This window comes from Lissotriton vulgaris, chromosome 8 (genome assembly GCF_964263255.1).
Source record: "Lissotriton vulgaris chromosome 8, aLisVul1.2, whole genome shotgun sequence".
NCBI lineage: Eukaryota > Metazoa > Chordata > Amphibia > Caudata > Salamandridae > Lissotriton > Lissotriton vulgaris.
Window position 1 is genome coordinate 333,887,617 of NC_141696.1, and position 18,886 is coordinate 333,906,502.

The 18,886-nt window shown below is 46.3% G+C and overlaps 1 protein-coding gene across 3 annotated transcripts in view; it reads right to left on the reverse strand.

Moving 5' to 3' along the window:
* The window catches only part of F5 (coagulation factor V), a 786,312-nt gene that overhangs the window by 583,527 nt on the left and 183,899 nt on the right, over positions 1 to 18,886 (reverse strand). For all 3 annotated transcript variants that reach the window (XR_015299279.1, XM_086934096.1, XM_086934094.1), the window contains exon 6: positions 889 to 1,110. Coding sequence is in view for 2 of the 3 variants with exons in the window: in XM_086934096.1 (XP_086790222.1) it covers positions 889 to 1,110 (222 nt within the window). In the remaining variant the exon portion in view is untranslated. The remainder of the gene's footprint in view (positions 1 to 888; positions 1,111 to 18,886) is intronic.

Genomic DNA, 18,886 nt, shown 5'->3' on the forward strand with positions numbered 1-18,886 from the left:
GGGCAGTTGCTGGATCCAAGGAGTGAAGAACAGCAGGACGCAGCGTGGAGTGCAGCAAGGTAAGTATGTTAAATTTCATTTTTTGAAAGTGTAATACCCCTAATAGCCGACTTGCATTACATTACCATTTTAAAGTTAAACTTTTTAACTTTAACCCCTTGGGCGCGGCCGCGATTCTGCGCCTGTGCAGCGCTTTTAATGAGTGGGCGGGTTTATGACGGCCCCCAGCCATCATCAGCACACGCCCACCACGGTGCATGACGGATGGGGGCCGTCATCAGCATAGAAGGGGTTAAAACGATAATGTAATGTATGTAGGCATGAATTTAGTTAACATATTTCTGCCCCCATTTGACGCCCCCCTCTTCCCCATAGCTGGCAGCCGCCGCTGGCGTACACAAAATTGTTGACAACTTGTTTCTTCACGCATACCTGGTGTATGTTTTGATACTCCATAAAAGATTAATTGCCAAAAAAAACTGCATGAAGTGTGTTCCAGCCTTCTTAGATCTCATATAAACATCTACACACATAGCACAACTGACAAATTCACTGTAACAGTAGCAGAGCAAATCTTAGGACCGGTTGTACCACAGCTACCTCTTCTCACAAAGGACACAGCGGAACTACACTCTCCAGCCTAACATGCAGGTACACCTGTAACTAACTGCTTTGAACAACAGTTTCAGCGCTGAAGAACCACAGTCAGGAGTGCTATTGCACGCTACACAAATACTAGAAAGCAAAACAAAATCCACTAACACACACCTAGAAAAGAGTCAACAAATAAGTAATCAGAAACGACAGAAATGTACTCATGGGTAACATAATTAGTAAAAACAATGATGTAGATTGTTTACCTGTGTTTGCCAGGGGAAGGTATCTTACCTTGAAGATGCTTTGGCACAAGAGAGGATATCAGCCATCTTCCAGGCTGGCTGACAGTCATGTTTGCTGTGGTCGATGCCCCTGCAACAAGGCCTACGACTGCAACTTTGTGAGTATTACTTTCCAGGACCTGGCCATTAAAATGGATGGAGAACAGCTCTGGCTTGGAGCTCATTCCAAGGAAATGCCAGCTGATGTTGTCATAAGCGCACACTTCAGCATCTGTAGAACAAAAGGCAATTTTTTTTCCAATAACAGAGGACAGCACAGGAAAGCACCATCATTGAGATTAAACAATAAATGATGACAAAATTAACACCTACAGTAAATTTGCAAAACATTCATTGTTTAGTTGTGCATATCATGGAAAAGGATTCCTGTCAGACATGCAATCGGAGAAATAAAGATAAGCACTGGGCCACATCATGAACAATGATGATAGGAAGTCATGGCATTTAGATATCATAGTATTCTTCTTCTAACAGGTACATGGATCCAAAACATTTCATAGCCCTCATAACTGTCTACCTTACAATGAGAGCATATGATACATAGAACTCTGAAGACATCCAATAGCACTGCAGTGAGCTGGACTACCAGAGAAATGCTCATTCTGGCCAACTAGGCCCTAGTAACCTTAATAATGTGACTGTGTGGCACGTTAGTCCTAGAATGGAGGGGGCGGGGTTAACTAAACAAGGCGCCCTAATTGTAGAGTCAGTTTCAAGAATATCAATCGTTCAAGTCTGTGGATAATTTTCTAGCTAGAAGTAATAGAACTGTCATAGTAGTGTAAAGCAGTGCTTCATTTGAGCCAGTGGTTTCCAGTGCTTGGCATCGGCGATCAATTTTCAGCACCTGTTCTAATGACAGTCTGCCACATGGTGGCACTGTTGTCTAATTTTGAGTCGAGCACAATAGTTGTTTAACCATTCAGTATACATTAAAAAATTAATAATACCTGACGTCTACACCATTCTTATAACTTTGGTTCTTTGGAATAGTCTGAATTGTCACATTTGTAGGAGTGTGGTGGCTAGTAGTTGTGTTGGAATTGTCATTAGCAGCGCTGGTGGGGCAATAGGGTGGTGCAGAATGCAGTGGCCTCCTGAGAAGAGCCGTGGCCCTTACCTTTTTTACAAATTAGCACTGAGTGTAATGTTACTGAAATATGAATAAGTTGTGGCATGCTCTCCGTAAAGATTGCTCACATACTTACTGAATTAGTATGGAGATAGCAGATTTAAATAGGCTGGTCGCAGAAGCAGTGCTTCAGTGACTGGACTATGACTTTAGGATAAACTTAATTGAAAATTTTATTGTTCAGCCCATTAACTACTCAACATGGCTGTCGGAGCATGCTGAAACCAACATAAAGAGGTTTATTAATGCCATAAAAATGTAATGTCATAAAAATTATGTTGGTATAACTGTGGACTCTGGTGTTTATTACTGGACCTGAGTGCTGAATTGAAACTTCGCTCTTGGCGGCATTGATTTTACTGGTTTTCTCTGCCGGCATCGCGCCACCCCTCCAAGGGTGTTGGATCTCCGGAAGGAGTTGCTATGAGAAATATATATATATATGTATAGTACAAGGATATCTTTCATCAGGGGGTTCTCAGTGACATCAAATAAATAAGAACAACGTTCAAGCTGTCTCTGATGTCACTCAGAACCGCAAGGAGAAAAACACCATGTCATTCACTTTTTCACCCATCTATATTTTACTTTTATATTATGTATGGGCTCCAAAATCATCCGCCCCTGCTCTTAATTGATACGCCGGGGCAGAGAACTAATGGGAGATCCAGACGTAACACTACCTCTCCTCTTAGTCCCACCTGGCCCCGCGCCATCCACCCACCACTCTTTATACCTTTTCCTCCCTTCCCTCCAGAAGCTGTACTCCCTGCTCTCCAGTGCTACGCTGATAAGCTCTCTGAGATATTGATCCGTTGATGTATGTTACAGCAAATGGTGATAGACATTGGGACCTACTGAAAGTGAAATTACTCTTTCTCCGGTATTGCTATCCCTAGAATTTGACTACAGGGGTTCTTGAGCCCTTGCTCCATGGGGCCCGGATGACCGGATAGTGGGGTAAGATTGTGAGCTGGTATCACAAAGTGATACACTTGTAAATAATGTCGCTTCACGTGTGCAGTGTCACTTTTTCACCAATCATTCAAATGTTTTATGCTGATGGTCATGTCTCCATATCTCAGATCTACATAACTTAAGAGGTCTTAAAATCATATTTCTATTCTGTTACAGGTACTTAGGGGCCTGATACATGAAAGGTTAACAAAGGTGACCCTTTTGTTAGTAGCAGCGTACTAGTGTATATTTCCATACCTGGATCCTGTGTTTCCATCAATCAATCAATCAATCAATCAATCAATCAATCAAGAACATTTATAGAGCGCGCTACTCACCCATGAGGGTCTCATGGTGCTGGGGGGGCCGGTCTGCTGCTACTGCTTGAATAGCCAGGTCTTGAGTTGCTTCCTGAAGGAGAGATGGTCCTGGGTCAGACGTAGGTGGGTGGGGAGGGAGTTCCACGTCTTGGCAGCCAGGTAGGAGAAGGATCTTCCTCCGGTGATGGTTCTGCGGATCCCTGGGACAGTGGCGAGGGCGAGGCTGGCAGAGCAGAGCTGGCGAGTAGGTGTGTAGAACTTGAGGCGGTTGTTGAGGTATTTGGGCCATGTCGTGGAGAGCTTTGTGTGCGTGGGTAAGGAGCCTGAACGTGATCCTCTTGTTTACGGGAGCCAGTGCAGGTCTCTCAGGTGGGAAGAGATGTGGCTGTGTCGGGGGATGTTCAGGATGAGTTGTGCCGATGTGTTCTGTAGTTTAACTGTGGTTCCAGCGTAGAGGGCGTTCCTGTAGTCCAGTCAGCTGGTAACCAGGGCCTGGGTGACAGCCTTCTGCTTTTGGTGGGGATCCAGCGGAAGATCTTACGGAGCATGCGAAGGGTGTTGAAGCAGGAAGAAGTAACGGCGTTGACTTGCTTGGTCATCATGAGGGAGGAGTCAAGGATGACTCCCAGGCTGCGTGCGTGGTCTGTGGGCTTGGCGGCGGTGCCCAGAGCCGGGGGCCACCAGGAGTCGTCCCAGGCGGAGGGGGATTGTCCGAGGATGAGGACCTCCGTCTTGTCTGATTTCAGTTTCAGACGGTTGAGCTTCATCCATTCTGCGACGTCCTTCATTCCTTCCTGGAGGCTTGCTTTGGCGGTGGCGGGGTCATTGGTGAGGGAGAGGATCAGCTGGGTGTCGTCTGCGTAGGAGATGATGTTGAGGCCGTGTTTGCGTGCGATGGCCGTTAGGGGGCTCATGTAGACATTGAAGAGGGTAGGGCTGAGCGAGGAGCCTTGGGGTACGCCGCAGATGATCTTGGTGGCCGCAGCGCGGAAGGGCGGGAGACGGACTCTTTGAGTTCTGTCGGAGAGGAAGGAGGGGATCCAGTCCAGGGCCTCTTCCTTGGATCCCGGAGGGGTGGAGGCGGGTCGTCAGGGTGCGGTGGCAGACTGTATCGAATGCAGCCGAGAGGTCGAGAAGGATGAGGGCGGCAGTTTCCCCGTTGTCAAGCATGGTCCTCATGTCATCGGTTGCTGCGATGAGGGCGGTTTTGGTGCTGTGGTTCGCTCGGAAACCGGACTGCGACGAGTCGTGGGAGCCGTTCGTTTCAAGGAAAGTGGTCAGCTGTATGTTGACGGTCTTCTCGATCACTTTTGCGGGGAAGGGGAGGAGCGAGATGGGGCGGAAGTTCTTGAGGTCCGTGGGGTCGGCGGTGGGTTTCTTCAGGAGGGCGCTGATCTCTGCGTGCTTCCAGCTCTCCGGAAAGGTGGCAGACGCGAAGGAGTTGTTAATGATGTTCCGGAGATGGGGTGCGATGATGGAGTCGGCCTTGTTGAAGATGTGGTGTGGGCAGGGGTCGGCTGGGGAGCTGGAGTGGATGGTGTTCATCACGTGGGTGGTGACTTCGGTGTTGACGGGGGTCCAGGCGCGGAGGATGGTGGAGGGGGTGTTGGTTCGGTGGTTGGGTGCGTGGTCTGGGCGCCGAAGCTGTCGTGTATATCGGTGATCTTGCGGTGGAAGAACGTGCTGAGTGAGTCGCAGAGGTCATGCGATGGCGTGATGTCGTTGTTGCTGGCGCTGGGGTTGGAGAGCTCTTTGACGATGCTGAAGAGATCCTTGCTGTTGTGGGTGTTGTTGTCCAGTCGTTCTCTGAATGATATTCTTTTGGTGGTGCGGATCAGCTGGTGGTGTTTGCAGGTGGCGTTCTTGAGGGCTGTCATGTTTCCTGTCTACTGTTCATGGCGCCAGGCTTTCTCGAGGGTGCAGCAGGCTTTCTTTGAGTCTTTGAGGTCGTCGGTGAACCATGAGGCTTTCTTGCTGCCGGGATTGCTTAGCGGGGTCTTCAGTGGTGCAAGGACATTGGCGCAGTCGGTGATCCACTGGGTGAGGCTGCGGGCTGCGTCGTTGGTGTCCGTGGTGTTGGTAGGTGGGTTTTGGCTCAGGGACGTGGTGAGCTGGTCGGTGGTGATCTTGCTCCAGCGTCTTCAGGGAACCTGTTGCGGGTGGTGGTGAGTCGTGGTTTTACTGAAGTTGAAGTGGACGCAGCTGTGATCGGTCCAGTGTAGTCTGGTGGAGTAGCTGAAGGAGACGTGGTTGCTGGAGGAGAAGACTGGGTCAAGCGTGTGGCCGGCGTAGTGGGTGGGGGTGTTCACCAGTTGCTTGAGTCCGAGGTTGGATAGGTTGTCCAGCAGGGTGGTGGTGTTGTTGTCATTGTTGTTTTCCAGGTGGAAGTTCAAGTCCCCTAAGAGGATGTAGTCAGCGGAGGCGAGGGCGTGTGGGCTGACGAAGTCTGCGATGGCTTTGCTGAATTGTGTGTGTGGTCCAGGGGGTCTGTAGATGAGAGTCCCTCTGAGGGTGGTCTTGGGGTCGTGTGTATCTGGAAGTGAAGGTGTTCGGCGGCGGTGAGGGCGTCATCAGAGTTGGTCGTGATGCGGATGGTGTTCCTGTAGACGATGGCGATGCCTCCTGCGGTTTGGTTGATGCGGTCCAGCCGGGTGATCTTGAAGCCGTCCGGGATGGCTATGGCGATGTCGGGGGCTGAGGAGGCGTTCATCCAGGTGTCCGTGAGGAAGGCGACGTCTGGCGATGTTGTGTCGAGGAGGTACCAGAGTTCGACGGCGTGTTTGTGGACGGAACGGGTATTAAGCAGGATGCACTTGAGGTGGTTGTTGTTGGCGCTTGGTCTGGCGGGTGCGGTGCTGGTCCGAAGGCAGGTGAATTTGCAGGCTTGGCAGGTGAAGGGTCCGTGGGAGCGTTTCGGGGTGGTACGGTAGCAGGCAGGTGATCGGCCGGTGTTGAGTGCGTGGAGGGCAGCGGCGTCGTATCTGAGGTGGGTCGCCTGGCTACATCGGGGGCCAGGGGTTCTGGGCACGGTCCAGGCGCGGACGGGCCCAGACGGGCTTGCCTTCGGTGCACCTTCGGCGCGCCCGCTGCGTGCGTCTGCTGCGCACCCGCTTCATGGCCTCCATATGAGAGGGAGGGAGGAGCAGCTGGGAGGTGGGAGCGGGGCGGCCAATGGGAGAGAAGGGAGGCGGGCCGCAGGGGCTCAGCGGCGGGAGAAAAAACGGTGGGAAAAAGACGGCGGGAGAAGGGGCGAGGGTCACAGAGGGAGGGGGTATGACAAGAATGGGCTCAAGAAGGGTGAGAGCACATTCTGAAGAATGCCACCTGCTGGCATGGACAAAATGGAATCCACTCAGGTAGTGGTAGTGGTCCCTACAATGGTGGGGAGCACACAGTGTTGTTTTGAATACCCCTCACACACCAACAGGCCCCTTGGTGTCATGCTTCACCAGGAAGGCTCATGAGGCCATCTAGCCTTAGTTTATAAGTCTTGTTCTATGAACGCCAATTGGGCGCAACAGACTACTATATTGAAACACTATTAGGAACATTACACCTATAGTTAATTTAAAATTTTTGTAGAGTTCACTTTCACACCTACACCACATGTGAGTAAGGTGAGGAGAGGTGTGCATATCCTCGTCCTGAAGAAGGAGTTTTTACACTCCGAAACATGTCGACGCACTTTCTGAGGTTGATGTACCTTAATACACAGTAGCAACCTCACTCTGCACCCTTTTTAACGATACCAGCCGAGGGCTTAATAAATTTAATTTTTCATCCTACGAGCCAGGTATCTTTTAACCATCACATTTCACAACCTCACCACTCACACTTATTTTCCCTACACACACCAACACATAGTACACTTCAAGTGCTCCTACGCAGTCGTGAGTCGTAGCACGCCGCATCCCGTAGAGGGGTGCGAAGACCCCAATGATGAAGCATGACACCAAGGGGCATGTTGGTGTGTGAGGGGTATTCAAAACAACATTGTGTGCTCCCCACCATTGTAGGGACCACTACCACTACCTGAGTGGATTCCATTTTGTTTATGTAAATTGTCAGGGGAGACCGAATCCACTTTCCCTCTCCCTCCCTCCTTTGTTATACATTTGACCTGCTGGCATGGGCCACCAGCCAGAAACAAGTTGATAGTACAGTGGTGATGGGGTACTAATTCCACTTACCAAGTGACATTTTTATAAAATTTAAAGGTCTGTTTAGGATGTCATATTGGTTTTAGTCTATTTAGATCACGTGTTGCTTCTTAGGTAGAAGTGCCACCATAACTTCAAGTGTAGGCCCCCTCTCCATCAAACCGGGTTTTTGGAGAGCGTGGTGTGTCCTATGATGAGGCATAGCACCTGGTGGTGTCTGAGGACATCCTGTTACATTTTTGTACATGTCCAATAGCAGATTGGTTTGAGTAGCAGCATGAGGTATATGTAATAAGCAAAATACAGTCTTGGGTGGCTCTGTTGTGTTTAAAAAAAAATCCCAGCCTGAGCAGCCGGGAATTCATATATGATTAGCAACAGTGGGTATCAGTTTGGTTATCCACTATTACTACATCATAGCAGTGAATTACTGTGTTTAGATTCATTTAATGACGCTAATTAATAAATTAAAGTTATGTCCTGATTTGGTTGTATTAACCTGTCAAATCGAAATCAGCTTCATTCTCAATTGGTCGGTTGCACTGTTTCTTTTGCACTGCTAAACAGCCACCATGATTTCGCCCTCTCTGTGACGAATCTTGGGCTCCTTCATAAATGCCCGAATACGTGTTTATTTTCTCAGCAAACATCAGTGTTCTGACAGAAATGCTCTGAATGGTGGTCTTCATGTATGGACAATGTATCTTGCCTTAAATGTTAGCCACTATATTATCTATATCCAACTTAAGTCCCTAGGCAACACAAATAGATGTGATCAGACGACGTTACATGAAAACATTTAGGCTATGAAGGCAAACACTGAGGTCTTTGCTGTAGATATGCCAGAATGCTGGATTTAATTTCAAGAAGAAATGACCCAGTAAGTAATTTGCTACCATTAACCATTTAGAAATATAGCAATGTATAACTCTTCAGGATGATCTCTGGGAAACCACATAGTTCATGAATCAAAGCCCAAAACAGAAATGAAAGCAACTAAAATGTGCAGATATGTGGTAAAAAAAAAAGTTGCATGTCACAATGTTGCAGTCGAAATATTGTCCTACAAAAATACTGCGTCCACAATATCGACTACTACTATATTGTCAAGGTAAGTACATATAGGTAAGTTTAGATTTATTATTTTGAGGTACAAATCTCCCTAGCTTAACAATATTATGATTATGTGGCACTCGTGGATGAGGGCTGCTTCAAGATGCTTTAAAAAACAACAATGCAGCCAATTTCATTCTCTGAAGTAGTTAATACAGAGTATGCGTGTAACAAGAGGGAGAGAGAGGACTAGTTAGCTATTCCGAGTCCCCGAGGGTTTATATGTGATTAAACAAAGAGGACTAGCTTAAGTTGACCAAAGTGTTACAGTACTCAAATTAGTTCTGTCACGGGCACCTTGTTGGTGTATTCATGAAGCCCTCACCCACCAACCTAGTTGGTGGCATGCTTCATCATCGGGCCCACCCAGTGACACCTACTATGTCCCGGGTGTGCTACGACGCTTGATTACAGCGGAGCTGGTATATTGCTGAGAGTGCAGTGAGGTTGGGTGAGTTGTGATTTAAAATTGCTTGGTGGTGGTCCCAGTACCCGAGGGTAAATTAAATTTTAATAACTGGGCCGTCACCAGCGGTTAAAAGTAAGGCTACAGGACGCGTGAGGGTGGCGAGTTACTGCCCCCTGCATCCTTCAGATGGTCGGCATGTTTCAGCCAGTGCCTTAGAGTATTCTGGCTTTCCTCAGGACCGTTTTTTAAAAAGGTGTGGTGTGATAAAACAGACTTAGTGTTGTGGTACAGACTATGTGATACACTCACTAAGGTGTTTTTCTATATGTGAGAGGGGGATTCCCTTCTCATGCATACGCTTTGGGTTATTAGCCAAGGCTTCCTGGAGGGAAGCGGTAAGGGGATGACCAGTCTTTCTGGCCAGTGCCTGCCTTGTACCTGTTGTCCCGCCGTCGTCCTCCGGCGGGACAACAGGTACACATCTTTATAAATCAGAATTGTCAATTTTCTATCTCAGTATTTCTGTCATGTTAGAAATTTGACAGAAATAGTAATAGTCTTATTTTTCAGTTATAATTTTTGGTAGCACAGAATAATAACACAGTAAATAAACAAATATATTCTAAACAGTCAGATAATTTTACCTGTATTCCCCTTTCATTTTCCTAACATAGAACGCACCACATTTTCACCTGGAAACCAAACACAAATTCTCTCTGCAATCTGTGAATTTGGAAAGTTCACCTTTCCTTCAGTGTGGTTATGAGTATTAGAAGACCAAGCTATCACCAAAGAAAAAGGTAGAGGTTCATCAACCGCTCATTACTCATTTGATCAACAGGCATATTCATTTCTGAATGTTTTGATTGGTGTTTATATAATTGGATAAATACCTTAATAACCCCTGATACATCATGATCCTAAGAACCAGGGAGCTAGCCTCATAACAAAAATGTTGACGAGTTGATAGCAGACTGTGTATAATGTGTTTATGTAATGTTTTGGGGTTTTGTTCATCAGAAAAAAATATTGAATTCTGGCCTGTGTTCTCTAATCTAAATAATACAAGAGCTACACCACAAGGTGTGTGGTTGTCTATTATTAAGGAATAGATATAAGGCAATAAAAATGCAAAACAAAATGAAACAGATTTTAAAATAGGATCAATTCATAAATAATACACATTTTAATGCCAGCTAATGTTGCATTTATCAGCAAACCCGTTATAGAACCTAGATATAGGGGAAGTAGCTCATTTTACAGTGATGATCACTGGTAAAAAAAAATGTGAGGTTGTGATGTTTAACATTTTGTTTTGGCCTCTACCTTATTACTACAAACAGCACCAGTTTGGAAAAACACCATATATTAACTCTCGATGTTAATCGGCTACAATACCTGTATCATTATATAGGAAGAGCTATGTTTGAGCCCACCCATCACTAGGAAGTTCTGAAAAATAGTTCAATCAGAAAGCTGTTAAAAAAGAAAGAAGTTCGAAGGTGTCAGTAGCCACACTGGCTCAGCTACGGGCCTCTTTGACTTTAAAATGACCTGTTTGACTTTAAAATGGCCTGTCTGCATTAAATGGGCAGGCAATGAGTAGAGAAGCAGGGGTGAATGGAAATGTGGACCTTATTAGCTGAGAATAAATATGACAGAATAGTCCCCAATGTAAAATCACTGATATTTGCACAGTTATGTCATCTCACAAGGGGGCATGCCAGCCCAAGTAGATTATTTCAAAATGGCTGCTCCTTAACATGAGGTAAGGTAGTGAGTAGTATGGCCAGGAGAGGGAAGCAAAGGTAAAGCTAGCTGGAATCACTTGGTCCCCAAAGCAAGTATGTTAAGACCCTGAAGTGGCTGGAAGGTACAGATATGTGCCACAGCATATTCTTGTTGTGAAAGTTAAAAGAAATGTGTCATTCTAATGGAGGATCTATAAGACTTCCAAAAGGCCAATAGACATTCAAAGATTAGGTACTCACTAGTGAGGGAAAGGAGAAAGAAATCAAGGATCAGGCCTAGCTGGAATCAACGACTTTTCTGACCTCCAAACCATTAAAGTGACTTAAGAGAAGTGCAACGGCAAATTCTTTGCTTCTCATACTAATTTTGTGTGAATCTTTTATATTAAGTTGATTGTCATTGATTTACATCAATTTCCAGCAGGGATCATCATACACCAAATGTACAATGTTGTGTATTTAGGAACTACACGAATCTTTTATATGTTTCCTAATAATACCTTTAATTCTTATCGTTATAACCAAATGTATAGATCAAGTAAGAACGCTCCTACTTCCTAATGTTAGTAAGGGAATATTTCTATGTTAGTGTGAATAAAAAGAAAATATGTTTATCTAATACCTAACAAACACGTGTCATTTAAATGCTTTTGAGACCTGACCATAGCTTGAAGAGTATTAGAATAATTTTCCCTTTACACATTCAAGATAGCCTTGGGGATGGAGGTACCTTAAAATCTGGTCAAATAAAGTCAAATTCAAGATTGCTGACAAAATAGATTTCCAACTAAGAAAACTAATTTGTTCACATATGAGCTATAAAAAGAACAGGCCATTATGAGCTTTTTATCTTTAACTAGCAAGGATATAACTCTTCCCTCTCTCTTACCAATAGAATGGCTTAAAATGTGATGATTGGACCTCCTGTTGATTATTACAGCTACCACTCTTGTATGGTATGCATTTATCTAGCCGTATAGTCCACTGCCGCATGTTATACTGTTTAATAAAGGTCCTGAACTTGAGTTATAGCGAGCATCAGGCGATGTCCTATAATGAGGGTGAGGGCTTTTAACAACAGGTATAGCCAGAAGCAGAAAGGCTATAAGGTTATTAGAACATTTCACCCACTAATAATAGAATGTTTTAAATTAAAATTGGAGAAACAGAAAGAAAGCCATTGGAATGTTAGAGCAGAAGGCTTATACCAGCCATTATAAACCCAGAGCCACTCCATTGTCTTCAATGGAGTGCTCAACATTCCAATGGTCTAATATAGCCTTATAGCCCGCCATAGCGGGCTATACTGGCTATTAAAGGCCCGCTGCAGCGTTAAAGGTCCGAGCCGAAGGCGAGGGACTTTAACAAGGCAGCAGGACTTTAATAGCCGCTATAGCCCAGCTACGAAGGGCTATAAGGCTATAAGAACCTTCTCCCACTAGAAGGCATAATGTTCTAACAAATTAAACAAAGGTGTTAGGGAGCGCAAGGGGATTGAAATCCCCTCAGGCTCCCTGAATCCTTTGTTCACAGATAGAGCTGTGAACAAAGAACCATTGGCATGTTGGAGCTCCCGGCTTATACCAGCCATTATAAGTGCGGAGCTACTACATTGTTTTCAATGGAGCTTCAAACATTTCATTGTTCTAATATAGCCTTATAGCCGGCCGTAGTGGCTATTAAATACCAGCTCCAGTGTTAAAGGTTCCTTGGAATTTGAGATCCTTTTCTGACTGACAATAGATTTAGTTCAGTAATTACAGCCTTGTCTTAAGAGGTATGTAATCACAAAAAGCTGAAGCCACTGTGCGATAACAATAAAGTAATACATTGCTTTGTTGGATTTCAAGTGTGACATGGGTTGTGCAAAATGGACTTGTATAGGAAGAAAGCACTTAGAGAGCAATGCGTTATGGGAGCAGCTTATGCTTTAAGAGTCAAAGTCAGGGTTATACAGCATTACATTTATAACAAGATAAATGAGTAGCTATCCTATATAATGGAAAATCACTGAATGATAGATAATATACTGTGATTATTTATGAAGGGTATGCTAACTATGCAGTAATATGTTTACAGTGAAATATGTGAAAAACAAGATGTTGTTATTGAAAGACATAGTAACTATGGTGTCAATGACAGTTCTGATGAACTGAAACATTATGGAGATTTTCAGAGTAGAGTTTTTTTTTGTTCAATAAATTTATTAAATTTTAAGAAACAAAAGAAATAATTAAATAGAATATAGAGTGATACAAACAAAATCCATTGGTGCATTAGGCATCTTCGAATGAAGAACAACTAAATCCAGCGAGCAATATAATTGTAAAAAAAAAAAAAAGAGAAGAAAACCATGAGGGGAATGTCAGTGAAACACAATCTTCGTATACGGTATCACTATTAAGAATGAAAGAGTAGAAAAGATGATAGCAAAAAGAAGAAAAGAGAAAGAAACAAGCATTAGAAATGCAATCGGGCTCGGATTTATTTGAGTTTGAGCTAATGGCATTATAAATGCCAATGTCTTTTTGCCATGTGTTATGGAGTGTGTGCATGTGGTGTGTAGTGGAAGTATGTTGGTTGAATTGTAATTTTACCAATGGTGGCATGCTGTGCTTTATATGAATATGTTTAAAAGTAAAGTGTACCATACTGCGATTGCTTGGTGGAAAAGTGCACTGCCGGCTGGAGGTGTGTGTGCCTGGTGGAAGGGTGCACTGACGGCTGGTGGGTGTGTGCTTGGTAAAAGCGTGCACAGATGGATGATGGTTGTTGGTGTTTGTGCATGGTGAAAGCATTCATTGACGGCTGGGGGTGTGTTGTTGTGTGTGTTGTTTTCTGTGTGCTGGTGAGTGTGTGCTGGTGAGTCTGTGGGGGTGAGCCTGGGGAGTGAGTGTGGTGGTGACTGTGTTGTGTTGAGTGGTGACAAGTGTGTGGTGTTGAGAGACTGAGGTGTGTGGTTTGTGTGTGCGTTATGTGTGTGTGGTGTTTTCTGCACACTCACACACTGCCCCGTAACATTCACACACTGCTCACCCGCACACTCCCAATGTCACCCTGCATAGTCACACACTGTTTACCCTGCACACTCATTCTGCACACTCACACAATGTGCACCCTGACACACTGTCTCTGCAGTCACTCTGCACTCACTGTCACTCTGCACTCACTGTCACTCTGCACTCACTGTCACTCTGCACTCACTGTCACTCTGCACTCACTGTCACTCTGCACTCACTGTCACTCTGCACTCACTGTCACTCTGCACTCACTTTCACTCTGCACTCACTTTCACTCTGCACTCACTGTCACTCTGCACTCACTGTCACTCTGCACTCACTGTCACTCTGCACTCACTGTCACTCTGCACTCACTGTCACTCTGCACTCACCGCCACTCTGCACTCACCGCCACTCTGCACTCACCGCCACTCTGCACTCACCTGCACTCTGCACCACTCTGCACCACCACTCTGCACCGCCACTCTGCACCGCCGCACCGCCACTCTGCACCGCCACTCTGCACCGCCACTCTGCACCGCCACTCTGCACCGCCACTCTGCACTCTGCGCCGCCATTCTGCGCCGCCACTCTGCACCGCCACTCTGCACCGCCACTCTGCACTCTGCACCTCCGCACCGCCACTCTGCACTGCCACTCTGCACCGCCACTCTGCACCGCCACTCTGCACTCTACGCCGCCATTCTGCGCCGCCACTCTGCGCCGCCACTCTGCGCCGCCACTCTGCACTGCCACTCTGCACCGCCACTCTGCACCGCCACTCTGCACCGCCACTCTGCACTCTGCACCGCCACTCTGCACCACCACTCTGCACTCTGCACCGCCGCACCGCCACTCTGCACTCTGCACCACTCTGCACCACCACTCTGCACCGCCACTCTGCACCTCTGCACCGCCACTCTGCACCGCCACTCTGCACCGCCACTCTGCACCGCCACTCTGCACCTCTGCACCGCCACTCTGCACCGCCACCTGCACCGCCACTCTGCACCGCCACTCTGCACCGCCACTCTGCACCGCCACTCTGCACTCTGCACCGCCACTCTGCACTCTGCACCGCCACTCTGCACTCTGCACCGCCACTCTGCACCGCCACTCTGCACTCTGCACCGCCACTCTGCACTCTGCACCGCCACTCTGCACCGCCACTCTGCACTCTGCACCGCCACTCTGCACCGCCACTCTGCACTCTGCACCTCGGCACCGCCACTCTGCACCGCCACTCTGCGCCGCCACTCTGCACTCTGCACCTCCGCACCGCCACTCTGCGCCGCCACTCTGCGCCGCCACTCTGCATCGGGTATTACTAGTAGCGGAGAGGAGAGAGTGCAACCAGCGATGGCAAGAAAATAGGAGGGGCGGGGGGAGAGTAGAAAAGAAGGGAGGAGGTGAGACGAACTAAGAAAGGAATGAATTGCACACTTAGGATGGCGAGTCTCTTTATACAAGCTGCAGCCAAAGTGCAAAAAAAGGTATGTCAAGGATTTACAACGAAGTGCAACATTAAAACACACACAATGTGTTCACAGCCTGTGTTTTTTGCAAAGTTCGGTCTTGGCCTCAATTACGAAACCAAAAAAAAAACAATACCCTTAGGTTTATCATTGATTCTGTGACCATGTACCAACAGGTCAATGACATCACCACATACTTTGTCACCTAAAATCTCATACGAGTAATCGATCTATCTGGTTCCACCCAATTAGAGCAGTTTTGAACTGTTTTACTTTTAGAACAAAACATGCCCGTATAGGCTGTATAAGTGCTCTTTGGTGGAACTACAAGAAAAGCCATACTATTAAAGTATGCCCTGAAGGGCAGAAAGAGGGCTTTGGGGTATAGTAAGATAATGGGAAATGCACTTCAGATGTACTTAAGGGCAATATTGCTGCTGGGTGGAATCAGATGATAGAAGACATCACTCAAAAAATTGAACTCTTCATATTAGTGAAAATGAGAGCACCAACTTGACCTAAAAGACTAGCTTGCAAGGTTAATAGATGAAACTAGTGTAGCAGGAGTGTCCAACATACGTCCAGGAGGGACAGATTCACACCGGAATTATAAGATAGCCATGGTTTAAGTAGGTGAGTTTCACTGGGATACACTACATGTACATTTATTTTACATGGATACCCTGAACTTCTGGCAAAGAGGATGCCTTTGTGGACCTATACTGGGCACCAAGGGGCTAGTGGAAAGGTTTATGAAAAAGGCAAAGCAGGGGAAACAAAGATCACTCTCTCTTCACACCTATTAGTCTGAGTAAGTCAAAGTGCAGTTTGAAACAGCAAAGATAGGCGGAGGTGCCGGAAGCCTGACGGAGAAAATAGTTACTGGAAAGAAAACCTATAAGGCTGCCCTTTCTTCAAGAAAAGTACAGGAACTGCACTTAAAGATTTTCAAAGGGTATTTGAAAGTTACCCTCACTTTTCTTTGATTCAAAGTGTTTATTGAAATACTTCCACACATAACCACACATTCCAAAAACACTGAAAGCCACCTTTCTGCTCTCCTCCATCACAATGCACCCTTGTCCATACACGGTCCAGCTACTGTGTGGGTCTGGGGTACGCAGGAGGTGAAAGGTCACAATGCGAGGGGATGTGGGTTCGGGTCCCCAGTGAGAGCGAAACCAGGAAAGCAAAGAGCAGGCTGTTACCTGCAGCGCGCAGGCCGCCCTCAGCAGCCGAAACCCTGCCGAAGAATGTGTTTAAATGTTTGTGGTGGGGAAGGATTCCTTCTGTGAGGGAGAACGCATTTGGAAATCACACAGAAAAGCTCTCACAACAGCAGGATCTGGGCTTCCGGAAAGTTTGAGCGACTTTTGAAAGCGCTTTCGCCTCGATCACTGGCTGCCTTCCTCACCCCGCCCATGAAAACTGTTTATATGAGGTTACATCTGAAATGGGTTCACTGCCTGAGATCAGATGCCGGCCTGGTCGTTTCAAAAACTCAGGGTTAAGAAGACGGTACAAACAAATAACGTTATTATATATATGCTTCCGCGGTGTCTTCTGTCATTCGTGCCGGCGATCAAAGGCGCGCTCTAGTCTGGCCCCCCCTGCGGGGTCTTCCGTCCACATCTGGCTTCACAGCGGCCTGCACACCGCAGGCAATTTGTACTCCCTCCTCGACTTTTAATAAGCGTGACCCTGCAGGAGAAGTTTATCCAACTGTTAAATGGCAGACAGGGCCCCAGCGTGCTGTGAAACTGTCCTGATGTGCTCTGGGCAGGAATAACACCAGCGGCTCACTTATTCCTGTTTTTACTGAGATGTTACTTTATGGTCCCTTTCCCGGCCTGGCATGCAGCAGCTGCGCGCTGAGCGCTGCTGAATGGTGAACGCGCCCGGCCATCTGCATTCACTTACGGAGGCACCCTGACAGCTCCTAATTATAATTAATGTACTTCTTTGCGCGAGCACGAACGAAATATGCCCAAAATGGCGGAACAAAACTACATTTACCCTATCACTTCAAGCCTATTAAAACGACAGCACAACGAACACGAATCACTGGCCAGATGACAGAACACGCAAAGGAATGTGTGGAATTTGTCTCGGCAAAAGCCCTAGGAGATACTTTTTTTTCTTCTTTAACATTAGTTCTCGAAACTCCTCCCACTTTACAGTGGGGAGGAGTCCGAGCCCTAAAAAGAGAGAGGCAGAGGGGGAAAGAAAAGAAAAAGGCAGGAGAGAAAAAAGGGGAGAGAAGGATCCACTATCGTACTACAAAAAAAAACACACCACACAAATAACAAACAGCAGTCAATTCGATGATACAAAAGGATACTGGGTAACCAAGCCCTTCGAGGCTAAGTCCATGTAAGTGTCAAGAGCTCTCCAGACATTACTAGAGATAGTAGGAGTAAGACAAGCCACGTCAACTGAAATGTGTGCACTTCGTAGAAACGAAACCCATGCCCACCACGTATGATATGACACGGAAGAAAAAGACTTCCATTCCATAAGTATAACCTTAACAGCAACTGTCAACAACAGATCTAATAGTTGCAAATCTAAGGTATCTAAAGGCAAAGGCAATCGAGAAGCCAAGGGGCCCAAAAGGACTATAGGAAAGGAGAGCTGAAAGTCGGTATTAAAGATTAAAAGAAGAGTTTTGCTCACATATTGTAAACTTCAAGACGGAAAACACAGTGATACCAATCTAGAATCTAGAAATCCCTGGCAACATAGATGTGTTCCCACCACTAACAGAACTTTGGAAAGTAACTGTTTTCAAACATTCAGTTCAAAATGTGGTCTTGCATATTGAAAGTGTTACTGTACAATGATGTACTTAGAAAATGTATAACACCCAACCTTACCATGGGAAAAAATATTTAGACGCTTAGAAAGGAGCACAGAACCGAAAGTTCAACCCCTGTCAGCTTTCAATGGACGAAATTTCCACCAAGAATGAATATTTGTCCTCAAAATACACTTATCGGAGAAAATGATTTATTGAAATTGTGCATGGAATATCATGAGTTGTGTGTTCAATTACTATGAATAAGAAGTAATACCGTCCATTAAAAAAGAGTGCTGAACCATTACAATTGTTCTTATTGGCATAATTAATTTACCCATAAGTCCCTTGTATATGTTACAAGATGTACCCAGGTCCTGGGCGTTAAGGCAGGGTACTGGGTATTTAAAAATAGGACATGTAGAAATGTCATATTATGATGTATTAAGATGTCCTTAGAGCAGAGGTCTTCAATCTGTGGGGCGCGAACCCCAGGGGGGTCGTGGAGTCCTTGGAGGCGGGTCGCAGATTCTGTCAGGGGCATGCAATTCCTGGCGTTGGGCTGATCGAGGGTGCTCATGGCGGAGGCCTAATTCACACCGAGGTGTGAAAAACATCAAAGGCTCATAAACAAGTAGAAGGTCTTTTAAAGACATGTCAAGTACTCGGGTGTGGCTGTGTGTGTGTGTCCCTGAAACGGTTTTAGCCAGGCTCACACACACGAGCTGGGGGACGGGGGAAAGTGGGTGGGGGTGGGGTCTGGGGGAGCAGGCTGTAGTGTAGCCCTTTGAGTATAATGGATGTTGCGCGCCTGGAGCTGTGGGTCCCGTGACACGTCCCCCCTCCCGCCCTCAGCAGGGAGGCACAGAGATGC